We start from the raw sequence: 20299 nt of genomic DNA, 5'->3' as shown, positions 1-20299 counted from the left end.
TAGCTTCTTGACCTCTCCAAGTCATCTACACCACTTAGACATTTTACATGAAACAAGCACTAACTGTTTGGCTTGGATTTTTACATACATAGTATAAAACCAAGGTCAATATGGCCAAGTTCAAGGTCAAAAGGTCAGATAGCTTTAATTAAGAGTTTGCTTCATGCTTTATTAAACACTGAAAGGATATTCCTAAAACTAACATTACGGTATTGTTAACTTTATCAAGACAACATGCAGGGTACGTGTTGGAGAGATGACATCACTGCATAGGTAATCTTCCCCCATTTTATTATTTAATTGATTGAACACTCTTATAATCTATTCAAACCATACAACTACTGAAAATCTAGTCAAAATTGGTAAGTAACTGATGTATTTACAATGACCAGGAATATTTACAAAAGTTACTGTCAGTATGAATGACAGTGGGATTCTGTTTTCAGTGTGCATTTGCAAAAGTCTGTCTTATGAATGCATCCACAGGTTTTTAAAATATATGTGCTTCCAATTCAGCAAGCAGTTATCCAACATAGTGTGGTAAGAAAGAAACGCAGACATGCTTTAGTGATACCTATGAAATTTAACTAGTGATATACACAGGTGTCCGTCCAGTCTTGGTGCCCGTATGGGTGCTGCCCCATCCAAAAAAAAAAAAATAATAATTAAAAACACTGTTTTAAGCCTAAAACAAAAAAAATTATTTTTTTTTAAAAATTTTTTTCCCCTATAATATTCTTATATGGAAAAGGTGCTTGTGTTGCTGTAAGGCTATGGAGGTTTGCTAGGACACGCTGTCGAACAGCCAAAATGTCAAGTTTAGTACCAATGCAAGCTACCCTGCTGCAATTTACACATCGGACATTTAGAAAACAGTAAACAATCCTATTCTACCTAGTATACAACCTTAAATAACTTACATTTAAATTCAAAGACGCCAACAACGGAACAGGTTTTCTACTTTCGTTTTGAAACAAAATGGCGGATCGTCACTGTTATTTTGCAAGTGTCTAGACAATTTGGCTTGTTTGAATTTAAATGTAAGTTATTTAAGACTGTTTATTAGGCAGAACAAGATTGATTACTGTTAAATAATGCATGATGTGTAAATTGCAGCAAGGTAGCCTCAGCTGTTACTGAACTGGACATTATGGTTGTTCCACAGCATGTCCTAGTAAACCTCCATAGCGTTACGGCAACACAAGCACCTTTTCCATATAAGAGTAGTCTATATAATTATAAGAGTTTTGTTTTTTCATTTTTTTTTTTTCGTTTTAGGATTAAAACAGTGGTTTTTAACTTTTTGGGAGGGTGGGGGGCACCCATATGGGCACCAAGACCATCAGTGGACGGGCACCTGTGGCGATATACTGTTGTTTTGCCATCTAACGCAGTTACTGGACAGAATAGTTGTATGTATAGCTTTGCTGACCTTACAAGTATTTACATTGAAATAAAGAGTTCAAATGTACATGCAACCACTGTCAGCAGTTTGTAAAATATAACCAGTGATAATTTTAACGTTTTACATTTTTGTGCCCCCCATGAGTGGTGGGGGCATATAGATTTGGTCTTGTCCGTCCGTCCGTCCGAAGTTCGTGATGCGCCTAGCTCGAAAATTATTAAATTTTGATATAAATTGATGAAACCTTGCATGAGTCTTAATCATGATATGAACTTGCGCACCTCCTATTTTTCATCTGGCTCCGCCCTCTATTTTCAGAGTTATGGCCCCTGAAATAGTCAAAAATGCACATTTTCACCTTGTGACATGCCTAGCTCAAAAAGTATTTGATATAGATTCATGAAACCTTGCAACAGTCTTAATCATGATATAAACTTGCGCACCTCCTATTTTTCATCTGGCTCTGCCCCCTATTTTCAGAGTTATGGCCCCTGAAATAGTCAAAAATGCACATTTTCATCTTGTGACATGCCTAGCTCAAAAAGTATTTGATATAGATTCATGAAACCTTGCAACAGTCTTAATCATGATATGAACTTGCGCACCTCCTATTTTTCATCTGGCTCCGCCCCCTATTTTCAGAGTTATGGCCCCTGAAATAGTCAAAAATGCACATTTTCACCTTGTGACACGCCTAGCTCAAAAAGTATTTGATATAGATTCATGAAACCTTGCATGAGTCTTAATCATGATATGAACTTGCGCACCTCCTATTTTTCATTTGGGTCCGCCCCTATTTTCAGAGTTATGGCCCCTGAAATAGTCAAAAATGCACATTTTCACCTTGTGACATGCCTTAGTAGCTCAAAAAGTATTTGATATAGATTCATGAAACCTTGCATGAGTCTTAATCATGATATGAACTTGCGCACCTCCTATTTTTCATTTGGGTCCGCCTCCTATTTTTAGAGTTATGGCCCCTGAAATAGTCAGAAATATACATTTTCACCTTGTGACGCACCTAGCTCAAAAAGTATTTAATATAAATGGTTGAAAACTTGCATAAGTCTTTATCATGATATAAACTTGCACATCTCTAATTTTTTGGCTGGCTCCACCCCCTATTTTTATCCCCCCGCCAAAGGCGAAGGGGATATTAGAAATGCTCTCCGTCTGTGCGTGCGTGCGTGCGTCCGTCCGCAACGATCTTTGTCCGGAGCATAACTCCAAAAGTACTGGAGGGACTTTCTTCAAACTTCATACACTGATAGAACACATTGGGAGGAAGTGCAGTGTGTAAGAACAATAACTCTACCTTGCCTATTTTTTGAGTTATTCCCCTTTATCTTATTTTCTTAAAAAATTTTGTCCGGGCATAACTCCAAAAGTACTGGAGGGATTTTCTTCAAACTTAATACACTGATAGAACACTTTGGGAGGAAGTGCAGTGTGCAAGAACAATAACTCTACCTTGCCTATTTTTTGAGTTATTCCCCTTTATCTTATTTTCTTAAAAAATGTTGTCCGGAGCATAACTCCAAAAGTACTGGAGGGATTTTCTTCAAACTTCATACACTGATAGAACACTTTGGGAGGAAGTGCATTGTGCAAGAACAATAACTCTACCTTGCCAATTTTTTGAGTTATTCCCCTTTATCATATTTTCTTAAAAAAAAATGTCCGGAGCATATCTTTTTCATGCATGGAGGGATTTTGATATATCTTGGCATAAATGTTGACCACCACAAGGCGGAGTGTCATGCGCAAGAACCAGGTCCCTAGGTCTAAGGTCAAGGTCACACTTAGATGTCAAAGGATACAATAATGAAAACCTTGTCCGGAGCATTTCTTCTTCATGCATAGAGGGATTTTGATATAACTTGGCATAAATGTTCACCACCACGAGACAGAGTGTCATGCGCAAGATCCAGGTCCCTAGATCTAAGGTCAAGGTCACACTTAGAGGCCAAAGGTCAGATACAGAATGACTTTGTCCGAAGCATTTCTTCTTCATGTATGGAGGGATTTTGATGAAACTTGGCACTATTATACACCATCATGAGACGAAGTGTCATGCGCAGTTCCCTTTTTTAGAGTTACCTCCCTTTGTTGTTACTTTAAATAGCTTTTATTGTAACTTTTTCATTACTAGTCGTAGGGAAAAATCGAGACCACTTTTCTATAGTACAACATGCATGCTACATCCAATTTTGAGGTGTATTTTGACCAGTCTCTACCTGGTAAAGATTTTTGTGTGGACTTACAATTTTTTTTTTTTTTTTAACTTCCCTTACTTGTTACTATAAATAACTTATATTGTAACTGTTTTTTAATTGACCGTAGGGAAAAAACAAGACCACTTTTCTGTGGTACAACATGGATGTTATTTTCCAATTTTAGGTGTATTTTAAGATATCTCTACCTGGTAAGGAGTTTTTTGTGGACTTAGAAAAACAAAAGACTTACAATGATTACTAAACAACCACAAAATTAAAATTCCATTTGCAAATACAGCTGCTAGAGTAAAGAAGTTTGCTGTGACGGGCATATATTGTGATATTCTGGCACTCGTGTTCCCTGTTAACTTTCCATTCCTTCTTTTTACAGTAGAAAAATAGAAAAACATCATAGCTATACTGTTCATGAAAATTAATAAAATTTAGCAGTAAACCACCTCACCACTGACTTATTCTTTCTTCCACATCTTTAAAACCCCTGATGCGGACCACAACTAAATGGTTCTTCAAAGCTTTCCCCAAAATTAATACTTTCAGACACTAACTTGCCAGGAACTTTAGCCTTCAATTATACTATGCCCGGCGGGGGGATTGGCCATGTCTAACATGGCTCTTGTTAAAGTTATGGCCCCTGAAATAGTAAAAAAATGCACTTTTTCAACTAATTATGTGCCTAGCTCAAAAAATATTAGATGTAAATTCAGGAAACCTTGCTGGAGTCTTTAACTTGATGTGACCTTGCACACTTGGCATTCTTCTTGAGAATCTTAGCTCTTATTACAGAGTTATGGCCCTTGAAATAGCAAAAATAGTGGATTTTTTGTTTGTGATGCTCATAGCTCAAAAAGTATAGGGCCTAGAATAATGAATCCTTTTCATAAAATGTTTGTTGAGGCTATACCCCATTAAACTGCAAACATTTGAATTATTGCCCCTTATTTGTGACAAATGTACCAGTGGGGGGCACACCCTGTGTCCTACAGACACATTCTAGTTTGATGAAGAAAAAACCCTTTATAGGGCTCTTTACAGATTATGTCAGTTTTCTTAATATCCCTGAAAGTGATGAACTGAAGTTTGTAATCATATGCAATACTGTGAAATATTTACACAGATGAAAAAAAAACATTGCCAAAAACTTTAATTTAGTGTTATCTCACCAACAAGTACAGAACTTAAGTTATTTGCTCCTAGGTCAAGGGCAAACTTTAAGGTCAAAGCTATGATTACATCATTTAACTTTTCCTGTATCAAAGTGCAATCTGACTAAAGTACATCTCCAATTAACGCTACGCTATGCTTTGGATCTGGAGACATGCTGTTGATAGACTCGTTCTGACAAGGCCTAAAAAAAAAATTCCTTGTTTCCGGTAACATGCACAAACATTTGGGTAGGTAGGTTGGAATTTTTTTTTTTTTTTTTAATTTTGTTTTATTAAGTGAGACTTTTCGGAAATTATTTTTATGTCAAAACATGAATACAAATTAGGGGGTTATGCCTTTAAAGCATCAGTAAGTTGATTTCTAACATCACTGAGCATGTTTAAAGCATAGAAAGTGAAGTTATGCATCTTTTTGTTAAAAAGTTGAAAAAATATTCTCCAAGACCATAAAAACATTTAGGGTCGTGCTAGAAATTTAGGGTAGGTCGGGATACTGGAAACAAACAATTTTTTTTTACGCCCAACCCTTCCGCTAGCCAATCAGAGCCTTGCTTTCAACATTTTGAAAGTGAAAGTAGAAATTTATAACATCTATATTTAGCCTGGGTTTTTATGCCCCCGTCCGTTCGTTCGTTCGTCACAACGTTAACTTTTTGCATGAAGGCACTTTACTCAGGAACCACTGCACCCAAGACCTTCAAACTTCACATGCTGATATAGCCTGGGAATCCAGTCTGACAGTTTCTTTTTTTTCTACCTGCAAATTGACAGCCTGGGGAAACTTGTTTTCTGATCGCAGCGCCACCTATATTACACCCGAAATATACGGGTGTTTAATAATGAACAATAACTTCTGAAAGCAATAATCCATGGCTAAAAATAGAAACGGAATTCTCCCTCGACTATCTGCACATTTTTCTTAACCTGTGACATTCGACGCTATTTTGATGGTTAAGCCAAATGCTTGTTGAAAGGTGTCATCTGATTTATTCAAATAAAAAATAGCTTTGTGTATAAAAAAATAGTAATATCTGAAATCCAAATATACAGAAAGATGAATGTGAATAGGTCATCCTCAGATCTTCATTTAGAAGATCAAGTACTTTAGTCAGATTGTATCATAGTGTTGTCTGGGGGTTTAAGGAGGTAGGTTACCTTCATATTTGTATGTACGTATGTCCAACCGGAAGCTAACGTGACGATTTACGACGACGTTTACGACAAACTAAATGTGTTTGTATATTCATTCTTCTGAAAACAAATCATGAACTTGTCTTCGATTTGATGCTTTATGGTTTAATAATGCAGAAATAATGAATAAATTGCCGCAGAAACGCTTCAAAACAATGTTGCCTTAAAATGACGTCACTGACGTCATGACGTTACGTGTCAGTTACCGCGCAAAATTAATAGCTTTTATCTTGAAAGTACGTAATTCTGTACATTTTCTTTATTTTAACTATTTTCAAATAACCATTATTTGCTGAAATATTTTTTATGAGTCTTTTGCTCTGAATAATAATTAATATTTTGCTTCTGTTATGTAGTTATATTGAAATGTTATGCGGAATGTAAGAAAATGGATGATGGCAACCAATGTTATTTGGAATATAGTTGGGTGAAAGGTTACTTGTTACAGCCATTTTCAAATAAAAAGTCTAGCAGTTTGATTTGTAATACTATTTTTCAGGTTCCATTGATAATTTGTTACTTACATACTAAAACTAAGATCTAAAATTGTTCAAATTTCAGTAGAAAATTGTGGTTTCTTGAATTGAAGTGATGTTACCATGGAAACGAAGCCCGTGACCTATGTATCTTACTGTAAAATTCAAAAGCGTTGACACTGGTCTATTTAAGAAACACAGCTTCGGCTTTTTATTTTCATTTCAACAATATCCATGAGAATAATAGCAGCACGCTGAACGATTTTTCCATGAAAAATGGCAGACGAGGGTACTGCTGTACGTATTCTAAGCTGTGAAATTTGTTTGAATAAATGCAAATAACACGAAAATGTAACCTACGTTAGAAATAATATGTTTTAAAGCTACATCAACTAGAAAGACAATCTTATTCAATATTTTTTTTAAAGAAATTACGACAAACAGCAAGATATAAGCTATTTTAAACATCTCTGTTGCCATGGTTACTTTAAAATTTATGAAAAATAGGGTACCAATATTACCCAAATATTTCATGCTGGTCATTAACAGAATGGCACTGAAGCCGTCGAAAACCCCTATTTTTATACATAGTTGTTTAGAAATGAGAGTAAATGCGTTACCATGGAGAGCCCCGCGACTTATACATTTTAAGCTTATATTAGAAAGATAACGTGCATACCAGTAAAATTATCAATTATGCAGACTTCTACGGATATCAATGAAACTAAAATACACTGAAAAGTGTTAAATATCCGTATTTTCCTTCTTCTTTCAATATGAAATACCTTTGGAGGGTCATGTTCTTCAAACCTGGGTAAAAATTGAACTTGAAGGGACAGAGACGAACGAAATTGAGATTGTAGCAGTTAAAACTTCATATTACACGAAATACAGAAACATGCTGCGGTTCAACTAATTTGAATTTACCCTTGTAACAAGGTATCCTACATCCTTAAATCCCTGGTTTAGTTTGATACCAGCAGTGATTTACTTACCTGTTTGATTTCAGCTGACCATGGGAACTGGTGATGTAGGACTTTTAATGCTCTACATTACATCCCTCGGGCAATATCGTGTTTGATAATTTTAATGATTATCTTATTCTATATGGGTATTAATTCTTTATGCTTTGGCATGCAATTCAGACTTGCATTATTGTATGGCTTGAAAAAAAATGTCAGCTTTTTAACTCACCTGAGCACAAAGTGCCCATTGTGATCTTTTAGGATTGGTTGTCTATCATTCTGTTACCCACAATATCCCCTTAAACACCATGCCAATTTCAACCAAACTTTACAGGAATGTTCCTTGGATGGTCCCCTTTCAAATTGTTTAAAATCTAGGTCATCCATGCAGAATTCTTTTTGCCATGGCAACCAGAAGGAAAAACATTAAAAATCTTCTCTCAGAAACCGTTGACTCGATTTTGAAATATTTAAATTTCAAAGACATGTTCCTTTAATGAACCTCTACCAAATTCCTTCAAATAATTCTGTTTCATTAAAAAAAAAAAAAAAAGAAATTTCACAGCATTTTTCTTTGTTCCAAAATTATTCAATCTAGCCGTGAATGTCAGATGAGCGTTCTAGGGCCATTATGGCTTTATTTCAAGCACCTGCATTTCAGTGCACTACAGAGCTAGAAAGTAGATAGAACTGCATAATTTTGAATCAGCTTACACTTTCCAGTGGCTCATTCTTGCCAGACCTGAACCCAGGACCTTCCCATCAATGTTTACTCACAACAAAAATTGTCATAAAGTCATTCCCACAACAACCTAAAGTGAAAAAAATCGGCAATAAACATATTTTATAATGAGCGTGAAAATTGGATGAATTTCTTAACTAGCAAGTGATTAATCAAAGTTAACAACATAAAGGCCTGAGTAGGGTTTAGATACGTCAAAATGGAGGAAAAAAAGTGAAGGTCTTTTCATCTATTTAGCCAACGATTGATACCGATTAAAGCCAAAACATAGCTCTCTGGACTGGCCATTTTGAAATAAAGAGAAAACTGCAAACAAAGTTACAGTTACAAAGTTTTCAGAAAATTCTCGACAAAAAACCGACATTTTCCACTATTTTGACTTCTACAACAACTCCTCACATGAAGATTCCCAGAACAATACTTTCTGTTCGACCCCCTGCTTTTCTTATAGCAAGAATTTGTTTATTACCTAGTCACTATGTGCTAGTGGTGAACCTGGGTACCACTTGCTGTACTTGCTGCACACTTTTCTTCAAACAACATAATTGAGCCGTGCCATGGGAAAACCAACATAGTGGGTATGCGACCAGCATGGATCCAGACCAGCCTGCGCATCCGCGCAGTCTGGTCAGGCTCCATGCTGTTCGCTTTTAAAGCCTATTGGAATTGGAGAAACTGTTAGCGAACAGCATGGATCCTGACCAGACTGCGCGGATGCGCAGGCTGGTCTGGATCCATGCTGGTCGCATACCCACTATGTTGGTTTTCCCATGGCATGGCTCATTTCATCTGGAACTGTTTGATGGAACTTGATGAAATTTGGCAAGGATGTTTCTGCTTAAAACTTACTTTCTGCAACTAACCAGTCTATTTTTAGCAAAGTCTTACCTTTGTCCTTGCACTTGAAGCTATTTCTGTAAACATGTGTTTAACAAAGGTAGACAGAAGATTTGGGCAAGTTCTGTGTTGCAAGTTTCGATTAACTTTAAAATGGTTGAATGCTTAAAATAGACGCTGGTGTTTGTCAAGTTTCTGACAAAGGGAAATAAACATTATTACCATGGCATTGAATCAGTTGTTATGTAGCTGTCATAGATTTCGTGTAGATGTACACATGCTGCCCTATTTCCCATCAAAACAAATTCCTTCAATGCAAAAAGATACAGTTACTGCATTCTATTTCCTCTTGATATTGTAAAATTGTTTCACTTCGTGGGCATGAAATTTCGTAGTTTTAGTCAAAACGACAATTTTGTGGGCATATGAATATGTGGATTTCAGCTTTTGAACTTGAAATGAATGGAAATTTTACTTGTTCGTTGGGTTTAAATTTTGTGGATTGACTCAACCACATAATGCATGAAAATTAGTCCCCCACAAATATTAATGGTTTCACAGTATCAATTTCCAGATTCCCTTCAGTGAAACTATATACATGCACAGCAACTAAATTCTGCTTCTCTGTAAATTTTACTGACCCAAAAGGCACAATTTATCTCAAGAACTATTTAACCTAGGATTATGAAACATTGAAGAGATATTATACAGCATGTGAAGTTGTGCACCTAGGGTTTTGTTAGAGATATCACTCGGCCAGATCAGAGTTATGGCCCTTGACTACAAATGTAAGACAGAGATATGCATAGGTTTATGAAACATCCATGGGAATATTATTCAGCAATTTAAATTGTACACCTGGGATTTGTTCTTGATTTCTGTCAGTAAAACTAGAGTGGTGGTGCTTGATTGTCAAAAATATGCATAAAGGGCATACAAGTTTGTGTCACATATGCCTTAAAAAATATTTGACTTAGAGCAGTAAAATGTAACAGGATTGTTATGTTGTTCTCTTTGGGATTTCACTCAGCTACTCTGGCCAGTGTTTAAAATATGGTGACCGTCATTGACATAGTGAAAAAGACACATAAAGTGCTTCAAAGTTTGTGTTGTATACCGGTATCTTGAAAACTGTTTCACTTAGAGTCATGTAATCAAGTACAGTGACAGGAGGGTCACCTGTGTACTATGGACACACATCTAGTTATGATCTTAAATATGCACTGGTGTGCTGTGACTTTGGGAACACAGTATTCTCTGTGAAAGAACCAGTGCATAATTGAAAAGCAAGTGGTCATTTTATTACATAGTTATTACAAATCTAAAATTAATACTTTTCATTTTTAAACCAAGTAAACTTGAAAATATTAAGGATAATAAACATTTTACCACAAATAAATGATGTCACTCGTATAATACGAAACTTACACATGAATATGAAAGTAAATAGATGATTAAGATTCCGTTTTAACTTAAAACGTTAAAAAACTTACACATGAATATGAAAGTAAATAGATGATTAAGATTCCGTTTTAAATTAAAACGTTAAAAAATGAGTATGTAATATGAAATAAGGCACTACCTCAATCGGGAATCATCTGACTTCATCTCATCTCATAACTTTTGAAAAGAACTGTCTAATGACAGTATTAAAGGAAGGAAACATTTTTTAATTCAGTAGTAAATGTCTCATTTGGTATATCGCATGTTAAGTACTAAGAAGGACTGATCCTGATTTTCGTCGATACCTTTAGGATCGATTCCCTATCAATTTAAACAACACTGCCTGTAACAGGTAATTTTTGCCTCTTGGATAGGCACACCCTTATTTATATGAACTATGCTCACTAGGTGCTTTTATTTACAAGTGCACACTACGTATATATACCATATATCCATATTTGTACTGATGTGCAAGATGTTGCGGTTCGGACAAGTTATGTGGACACTTACTTGGCACAAAAAAAAGGCATATTCTTCCAAATTCCATAGTCAGGCGCTCTGTGCACCGGGAGTACACAGTTTTAGCCCACATGAGCCTTTTGCTCATGGTCAGCTTTTGTGACCGCTCAATGTTCGTCGTCAGTCGTGCCGTCCGTCCGTCAACATTTTCTAAAAAATTCTTCTTCTTAAAAACTACTGGGCAGAATTACACCAAACTTAACAGGAATGATCCTTGGGTGGCCCCCTTTCAAAATTATTCATAGAGCCTTGATGTTTGGCATGTGACATCATCAAATGATCTTCTATGAAGATTGTTCAAATTGTGCCCCTGGGGTTCTTTTCAGCCCGCGCTCGAGGTTACAAGTTTTACATAGACTTATATAGGAAAAAACTTTAAAAATCTTCTTGTCTAAAGCCACAAGACCTAGGCCTTTGATATTTGGTATGAAGCATTGCCTTGTGTTCCTCTGCCAAATTTGTTCAAATTATGCCCCTTGGGTGAAAAGAGGCCCTGCCCCGGGGGTCTCAAGTTTTACATATACTTATATAGGAAAAAATCTTTAAAAATCTTCTTGTCTGAAACTGCAAGGCCTAAACTTTTCATATTTCATTGCCTTGTGGTCCTCTGCCAAAATTGTTCAAATTATGCCCCTGGGGTGAAAAGAGGTCCCGCCCTGGGGTCACCTATTATATTATATAGGAATAAATATTTCAGATATCAGATCATATTTCCTAGACTGCTTAATTATACGCCCGAAGGGACATATTGTGTTATGACGCTGGTGTCCGTCCGTCTGTCTGTCCGTCTGTCCGTTAGCAATTTCGTGTCCGCTCTGTAACTCTTGAACCCCTTGAAGGATTTCAAGGAAACTTTACACAAATGTTCCCCACACCGAGACGATGTGCAGAGCGAATGTTTTGGATGTCTCGCTTCAAGGTCAAGGTCACACTTAGGAGTCAAAGGTCATATCAGTTTGTTTCGTGTCCGCTCTGTAACTCTTGAACCCCTTGAAGGATTTCAGCAAAACTTGACACAAATGTTCACCACACCAAGACGACATGCAGAGCGCATGTTCCGGATGACTTGCTTCAGGGTCAAGGTCAAGGTCACACTTAGGGGTCAAAAGTCATATCAGTTTGTTTCGTGTCTGCTTTGTAATTCTTGAACTGCTGGAAGGATTTCAAAGAAACTTGGCAGAAATGTTCACCACATTGTAACGATGTGCAGAGCCCATGTTCCGGATGACTCGCTTCAAGGTCAAGGTCACACTTAAGGGTCAAAGGTCATATATGACTTTGCTTTGTGTATATTGCTCTGCATTGCAGTGCTCTTGTTTTTATTTGGCAGATCTCTTTTTTGTACTTACAATAAATTTTTTTTGAATTACTTCCCTTTTATGTTACTATAAATAGCTTATTTTGAAACTTTTTTATTATTGGCCGTAGGGAAAACCCGAGACCACTTTTCTGTGGTACAACATGGATGGTACCTCCAATTTTAAGGTGTATTTTTACATACCTGTACCTGATCAGGATTTTTTTGTAGACTTTGAATTTTTTTTTTGTGGACTTAGATTTGTTTTTTGAAGTTTTCCTTTCGTTGTTCCAGTCCTTTGGGGCTACAACAGTCAAGTTCTTAAAATTTTGCTCCCATCCTATGATGTAAGCCTTCGGGCGTATATTGCCCCGCTTGGCGGCGCTCTTGTTATAATTACCTGATGACCTCAAGTGATTAGGGGTCACTTGACTGTGACCTTGACCTACTGACCTACTTTCTTGTTTTTTAACATACAGCCTTGAAATTTGGATGACATGTACAGTTTTGCACACCGATCTTAAAACTGACTTTCAGTGACCATGAATGTGACCTACTGACCTATTTTCTAATATTTTAGCATCAGTTTGCCATTTGAAACATGTAGCTCATATTACTCAGGTGAGCGATTTAGGGTCATCATGACCCTCTTGTTTAATTCAATAGTATATATCTCATCATCATCTTCATTATATCGCATGTTACCGTAGAGGGATCGATCCTGATTTTTGTCGTTCTGCGGCAATAATCATAAGATCAGTTCCCTAATAAAATTGATTGTTAAAAAATATATATTACTACTAACAGCTAACAGTTACATACATAATTACCGACTAGACATACATATATCCTAGAACCATACAGTCATATCCTGGTGTTTGTGCTTTGAACTGTAAGGTCATTTTATATTTATACTGTCAAATCAGTTAATTTCATGGGTATTTAATTTATTGGTTTGGGCAAAAATGGTAATTTCGTGGGAATTTAAATTCATGGGTTTCAGCTGTTGAAGGTTGCATGAATTGGAAATGTGTTTGTACATTAGGATTAACCCTTACCCTGCTGAATTTCTATAATGAACCTGTCCATCATTCAATTTGGACAGAACCATTAACTGTTAAAAGGGGTGCTAACCAAAAAGATACTGACTGAATGGTGAACAGTGCAGATCTTGATCAGACAGCATGGATGTGCAGGCTGATCTTGATCTACACTGGTTGCCAAGGTAGAATCAGTCGTGCCCAGCTTGATAAGGGTTAAATTTCTTGGATTATTGCAACTATGATATTCACAAAAATTAGTCACTACCGAATATTAATGATTTCACAGTACCAGTATTTATGGATTTTAGTGAAAAGTAGATACAGTCAACTTCGTTCACTTGAACTTGGATAATTCAAGTATCGCCCCATCAGACTCCTCGTCAGTTCCCTCTGTATAACATATATTGTTTGTTGGCTCGAACTATTGGTAACCCAAACAATTTTGCCGATCCCGTCTAGTTCGAGCAAATGAAGTTTGACTGTATCAGCATGAAATCTTGGGTTGCATTATGCTGTAGCAGTATACATATTGTAATTTCATTTAGACAAGAGTGCATTTCGGAGATGGATAAAGCCCTACTAAATAAATGTGGTTTACATTGACAGTTTACCATTTCTTACAAAACTGTTCCTAAATTGATGTTATTTTGTGAAGAATTACTGTAACATACATGTTTATTATTTATATGGACACTTTTTAACTTTGAGGGAAAAAATGTTTATTAATTATTTATTTGGACACTTTTTAACTTTGAGGGAAAAACTGTTTAAAAAGGCATTATTGTAATTTTAGAAACATCACATTTTAGGGTGTTTTCTTTTACAATTTTAATTATGTTCACATGATCCATTTATGAGTGTTTATGATAGTCTGATACTGTGGACAAAAACACTGAATACATGGTGAACATAGTTGACAAATTTGTAAAATTATTTTAATTAGTCTTTTGTGAACATAATTGACAAATTTATAAAATTATTTGTTCTTTGGTGTAGCATACTATCTGGAACAAGAAATAAATATTTTTTTATATATTTCAGCTTCAAGAATGGTTCATTGACACGAGAGAATGTGATGAATCGTTGTGCGGGATCATGGAAGAAGTTTGATGAAATGCTGCTGAAAACACCGCCAGGCAATAATGGCAATATAGGTAAATAATGCTGACTTGAGGGATGGGAGCAAAATTTCAGATATACTGCTTTCATTTTAACCCCTCGGAATAGTTCCTTAAATTACGTAGCATTCTTACAAGATCCAAAATCATTGTATGTCACTATTAAGTCATAGTTTCAAATGTCATAGCAGTGTGCTAGTAAAGAAAATCCCAGAAATCGGGTATATATATATATATATGAAGGCTGTCGTCAAGGATATACTAGATAATTATCCTTTATATCATGTTAGAATTGAAGTATTATATAACTAGTGCACATCTGAACTTGGATCCAAACATTGATTTTATTCAATATAGGATGTGATATTTTTTAACTTTTAGCCTGCTGGCGGCGAGTGATCCAGCTTTTGCGACCAGTGCAGACCAAGATCAGCCTGCACATCCATGTACTGCCTAGCTTCCTGTCTGTCTGGCATGATATCAAGTGGCCTTATTTAAAGCAACCTCTCTAGCTGTCACATACACACTGCAAAAATCATAACTTGCAAGGTTTTTCTGTTTATTTTGGGTGGTGTTTGAATTATCCAAGTTCAAATGATTGAAATTCAACAGTAAATGATTTCATAGTATGTTTTATATGATTGCATTAATGTATAGAATTGACCAAACAGTCAGCTATACGTCCTTTTTTTTATTTTAACATTACCACATAATAACATTTTCTAACTTCAGGAATCTACTTTGACAAGAAAGAAATACAACCAGTTGCCATGGGAACATTCAGATTTAATGAAAATGATGAACGGGTATGAATTTATACACTGTGTTCACATTTTTGTATACAGTGGAATCTACATTGTTTTAAAAAGTACCGTAGTATACTGTTTGCATTTTGTTAGAATACTCTTGATTGAGTAAAGTGGTCAGTTTTAACATCGCTGAATGATGTACATGTTAAGCAGGATTTTAATTTCTTTAAAAGTGGTCAGTCACATTCAAGCAAAATTTTATATTTTTATGCCCCAGCATCTACTGACGTGGGAGGCATATAGTGATCGTCCTGTCCATTCGTTCGTCCGACCGTTTGTCTGTCCGTCTGTACAAGGTTAATCAAACGGGACCAATACCCCTAACTAGAATGACTTAATACTAATGCAGATGTTACCTGTGACCTTTCCACATCTTCAGACATCACCTGACCTCAGTTTGACCTTGACCTCATTTTGGACTTGGGTTGCTTTATATGGGCCATCTCTTAGTTAATCAAATGGGACTGTTTCGTCTAGCATCAATACCCCTTACAAGAATGAATTGATACTAATACAGATGTAAATTATGACCATTTCTCATCTTCAAACATCACCTAACCTCAGTTTGACCTTGACCTTGACCTTTGTTTTGGACTTAGGTGCAAAATCTATGGACAAGGATGCCACTGGGGGCATCAAGCGTTCATTGAACGCAGCTCCTTGTTCACTTTCTGTTAGAACAAAAAGGTCTTTTACATTGAATTAAATTCATACTGGAAATGTATGTATCATGTTCTATTTACTCTTAATAGGGAAGTCTTTAAAACATGGAGTATTCCTTCTGATTGCAATATATTTTTATGCCTCCAAAGGTTGGCATATTAAAATCGCTCTGTCCATCCGTCCATGTGTCTGTGTTAATTCTTATCCGGGCTGTTAAGGGATTTTGCTATAACTTGGCATAAATGTTCACCATATTGAGACAACATGTCTTGCACAAGACACAGACCTCTAGCTCTAAGGTCAAGGTCACACTTAGAGGTCAAAGGTTAATAGGGTCTGTTTCGTGTCCATTCCATAACTCTGCCATCCATGAAGGGATTTTGCAATAAATTGGCATAAATGTTGACCATAATGAGATGCTGTGTCATGCCCAAGACCCAGACACCTATCTCCAAGGTCAAGGTCACACATAGAAGTCAAAGGTTAACAGAGTCTGTTTTGTGTCTGGTCCATCACTCTGTCATTGATGAAGGGACTTTGAAATTAATTTGGATAATTGTGCCCCATAATAAGACGACATGTCATGTGCAAGAACCAGACCCCTAGCTATTAGGTCAATGTCACACTTAGAGGTTAAAGGTTAACATGGGCTGTTTCTTGTCTGGTCCATAACTCTGCCATTGATGAAGAATTTTAAAATAAGTTGGCATAAATGTTCCCTATATTGAAATGATATGTTATGCACAAGACCAAGACCCCAAGCGACAAGGTCATTTTTACAGTGTTCTACCGAGGATCAGAAATGTTGGGTACAAATGTCCCCTTGGTATGAAAAATGTTGGGACATTTTCAAAATCTTGGGGACAACAGGTTTTGACCATATGTCATTGAAATTTATAAATAAGTTACATTACTACAATTGAAGTCATTTTGTAGTCCAATCATCTTTAATCAATTCTTGTGAAATTTGGATCACTATTCTCATTGACTTCATACGAATTTTCAGCACCCTTAAAAGTTTGTGGTTTAGTTTTGTGACGCATTTTCAGTTTTGAAGACTTTAAGTGTGAAATGGTCAACAGATTTTAAGAAGCCAACTGACTCACTTTCTATTTCACCTGCCCATACAGTGGTTGGAGAACGGTTAACAACATCGGGGTTTGTTTGGTCTATGGGTTTTTAGCTCACCTGAGCACAAAGTGTACCTGAGCACAAAGTGCTGAAGGTTAGGTACTGCGACTGGTGATTGTCCAGCATCTGTCATGCCAACATTTGCCTTGTGAACACTCTAGAGGTCACAGTTTTTTACCCAATCTTAATGAAACTGAGTCAGAATGTTTGTCTTGATGATCTCTAGATCAAGTTTGAAATTTGGTCATGTGGGATCAAAAACTAGGTGACTTGGTCAAATCAAAGGAAATGCTTGTAAACACTCAAGAGGCCACAGTTTTTACCAATCTTAATGAAAGTTAGTCAGAATGTTTGTCTTGATGATCTCTAGGTCAAATTTGAAACTTGTTGATGTGGGGTCAAAAACTAGGCCAGTTTGCCAGATCACAGGAAAAGCTTATGAACACTCTAGAAGCCACAGTTGTGACCCAGTCTATATGAAACCTGGTCAAAATGTTTGTCTTGATGATCTCTTGATAAAGTCTGAAACTGTGTCATATGGGATCAAAAACTAGGTCACTAGGTCAAATCAAAGGAAAAGCATGTGAACAGTCTAGAGACCATAGTTGTGGCCCAATCTTTATGAAAATTGGCATACATGCCATATCTCCCGCCGGGAGCCTTTTTCTTCCGTATTTTCAGTATATCTCCCGGTCTCCCGCCGGGACATGAAAACCTCCCGTAAAAATATAAATAAAAAAAAAGTTCTCTGTCGAAAAATCGTATCTCGGACCCAATGTAGACCTTTAGAAAATACTTAAAATGCAACATCGAGTAGCCCAGAAATACTCTTCAAACATAGTTTTGATAGTTATCTATAATCCCTAGCTTGTTTATCGAGGGATACACGCCTGAGGCATTAATTATCTGACAACCTACTGTCACCATCTCCAAACAATTAACCATTTAATCTTAGCCGTAGGCAATTGTAAACATGTGCATGGGAGATTTTAGTCTGATTCAGTACCATCAAAGTCGCTGATTTGTAGTTTTCAAAACAATATATAAACCAGTCTTAAAATTACGTCATTTAACCGCCACCTGCCAAAGTGTACTTTCGTTTTCGCTGACCCTGATATTTATCGAGCCATCAGAGGATGAGACAGGTTAGTGCTAACACCGAGTTTATGCTTCTCAATTTAAATACTTGCACAACATGCAAAAAATCAATTACAATTTAACAAAAATTGGCGAGTTAATGTCGGACTACACAGAATTTCGGACAGACATGAATTCGGATAAGTGAATTTTATGAAATAAATTGCAGAATTGACTGCCATTCCTTTGTGATATAATTGTTGTGTTGTAATAATTAACAGGAGAAGAATTCCCAGTTTAAATACATGGACAATCGAGCAAAAGAAGGACTTTCATTTTTTTAACAACTTCATTTCTGAAAAGAAATGACTACCCTTAAAAGACTGTTTTGACATGATATCTCCACAATCTTTTGAGTATTGAGTATTGTATGCTTAAACATGTCAAAAAGATCACTCTCCCCAGATGCAGAAGCATCAACACATCAAGCAAAAACAAAATTCCTGGTTCAATCTTTCATGGAATTCTGAATTTTCTTGGATTAAATAAAGTGCTATAAGTAATAATCATGCATTCTGTACACAACTGTTGGCTCCACTCATCAATTCAATATAGAATACTTGATGATTTTTTCATGAAAACGGCTATTTAGCGCGTAAAAAATGAGCAAATAAAAGTCTCCCTTATTTTTACCCAAATCTCCCTTACAAAATGCCCTGTTGAGACAAATCTCCCTTATTGACCGTCTGAAAATATGGCATGTATGAATTGGTCGCAATCTTTTTCTAAATATGATCTCTAGATCAAGTTGGAATCTGGATCATGTGGGTTCAAAATAGGTCACCTGGTCAAATCAAAGGAAAAGCTTGTGAACACTCTAGAGGCCACAGTTGTGATTCAACCTTCATGAAACTTGGTCAGAGTGTTTGCCTTGATGATCTCTATGTCAAGTTCGAATCTGGGTCATGTGGGTCAAAAACTAGGTCAGTAGGCCTGATCAGAGGAAAAGCCTGTGAACACTAGAGGCCACACTTTTGACCCAATCTTAATGAAACTTGGTCAGAATGTTTGTCTTACTAATCTCTAGGTCAGGTTCGAATCTGAGTTATGTAGGGTCAAAAACTGTGTCATGTCAAAGGAATTGCTTGTAAACACTGTAGAGGCCACAGTTGTGACTTAATCTTCATGAAACTTTGTATGATTTCAAATCTAAGTTACATGGGTTCAAAAACTAGGTTACAAGGTCAAATTAAAGGGAAAGCTTGTATACACTCTAGAGGTCAGTTTCAATCTTCCTGACACTTTGTCAGAATGTTTGTTTTCATGAAATGGACAAGTTCTGATCTGGGTCATGTGGGGTAAAAAGACTAGGTCACAAGGTCAAATCAAAGACTAAAATGCTTGTTTACACTCAAGAGGCCTCACTTTTTGGTCCAGTCTTAATGAAATTTGGTCAGAATATTTGTCTCCTTGAAATCACTAAGTAAAACATGTTTACACTGTTATGGTATGTTACACAGGTGAGCGACCTAGGGCCATATTGGCCCTCTTGTTTTTTAACCGTGAGTTTGGACTTCTTATCGGGGTGATTGGGTTTTACACCCGGAAAGGTGAGAAAACCAACAAGATCAGGAGAATTTGAATGAAAATTTTTAAAATAGGATTATTTTGATCTCAAAGTAGATATGTACACAGTATTTGAGAAATTTGATGTACCTATTGCAAGAATGGTAACCTTTCAGGCTTTTCTGTAAGGTGGAAAAATAGGTGACAAAGTTTCACTGATACACTCTCTTAATAAGTGTAGATAGATAGGCTGGCAGGACAGGGCAGGGCAACGCAGGGCAGGGCAACGCAGGGCATAAGAACAAGTCCAATACAAGTATTCAGTTGTATCACAGAAATAGCTACATGTTGTATCTCGTATTGATTTAAAAAATAAATAAATAAACTAACACTTTTTAGCATACAGTCTAACCCCTGTTAAGCAGCCAGTAAGGGGAAACAGACAATTTGGCCGCTAAAGTGAGGTGACCGCTGATCAGAGGGGCAGCCAGAATATTTATATATTTCAGACTTCTGACCTGTTTTCAGTTGTAACTTACTGCCCGTTTCTTTTTCGATTTACTCTTATCATTTTACCAGAATACATTGACGTACATTTAAGTTCCCAATACTAATGG

General features: G+C 36.4%; 1 protein-coding gene across 3 annotated transcripts in view; it reads left to right on the top strand.

Moving 5' to 3' along the window:
• Positions 1-20299, top strand: part of LOC123561019 (xylulose kinase-like) — an 81748-nt gene that overhangs the window by 35984 nt on the left and 25465 nt on the right. For all 3 annotated transcript variants that reach the window (XM_053552314.1, XM_053552315.1, XM_053552313.1), the window contains exons 12-13: positions 14360-14472; positions 15169-15242. In XM_053552314.1, the coding sequence (XP_053408289.1) occupies positions 14360-14472; positions 15169-15242 (187 nt within the window). The remainder of the gene's footprint in view (positions 1-14359; positions 14473-15168; positions 15243-20299) is intronic.

Source organism: Mercenaria mercenaria, chromosome 10 (assembly GCF_021730395.1).
Source record: "Mercenaria mercenaria strain notata chromosome 10, MADL_Memer_1, whole genome shotgun sequence".
Classification (NCBI taxonomy): Eukaryota; Metazoa; Mollusca; class Bivalvia; order Venerida; family Veneridae; genus Mercenaria; species Mercenaria mercenaria.
The sequence above is the reverse complement of the archived record's forward strand: the minus strand, read 5'-3'. Positions and strand labels throughout refer to the sequence as shown.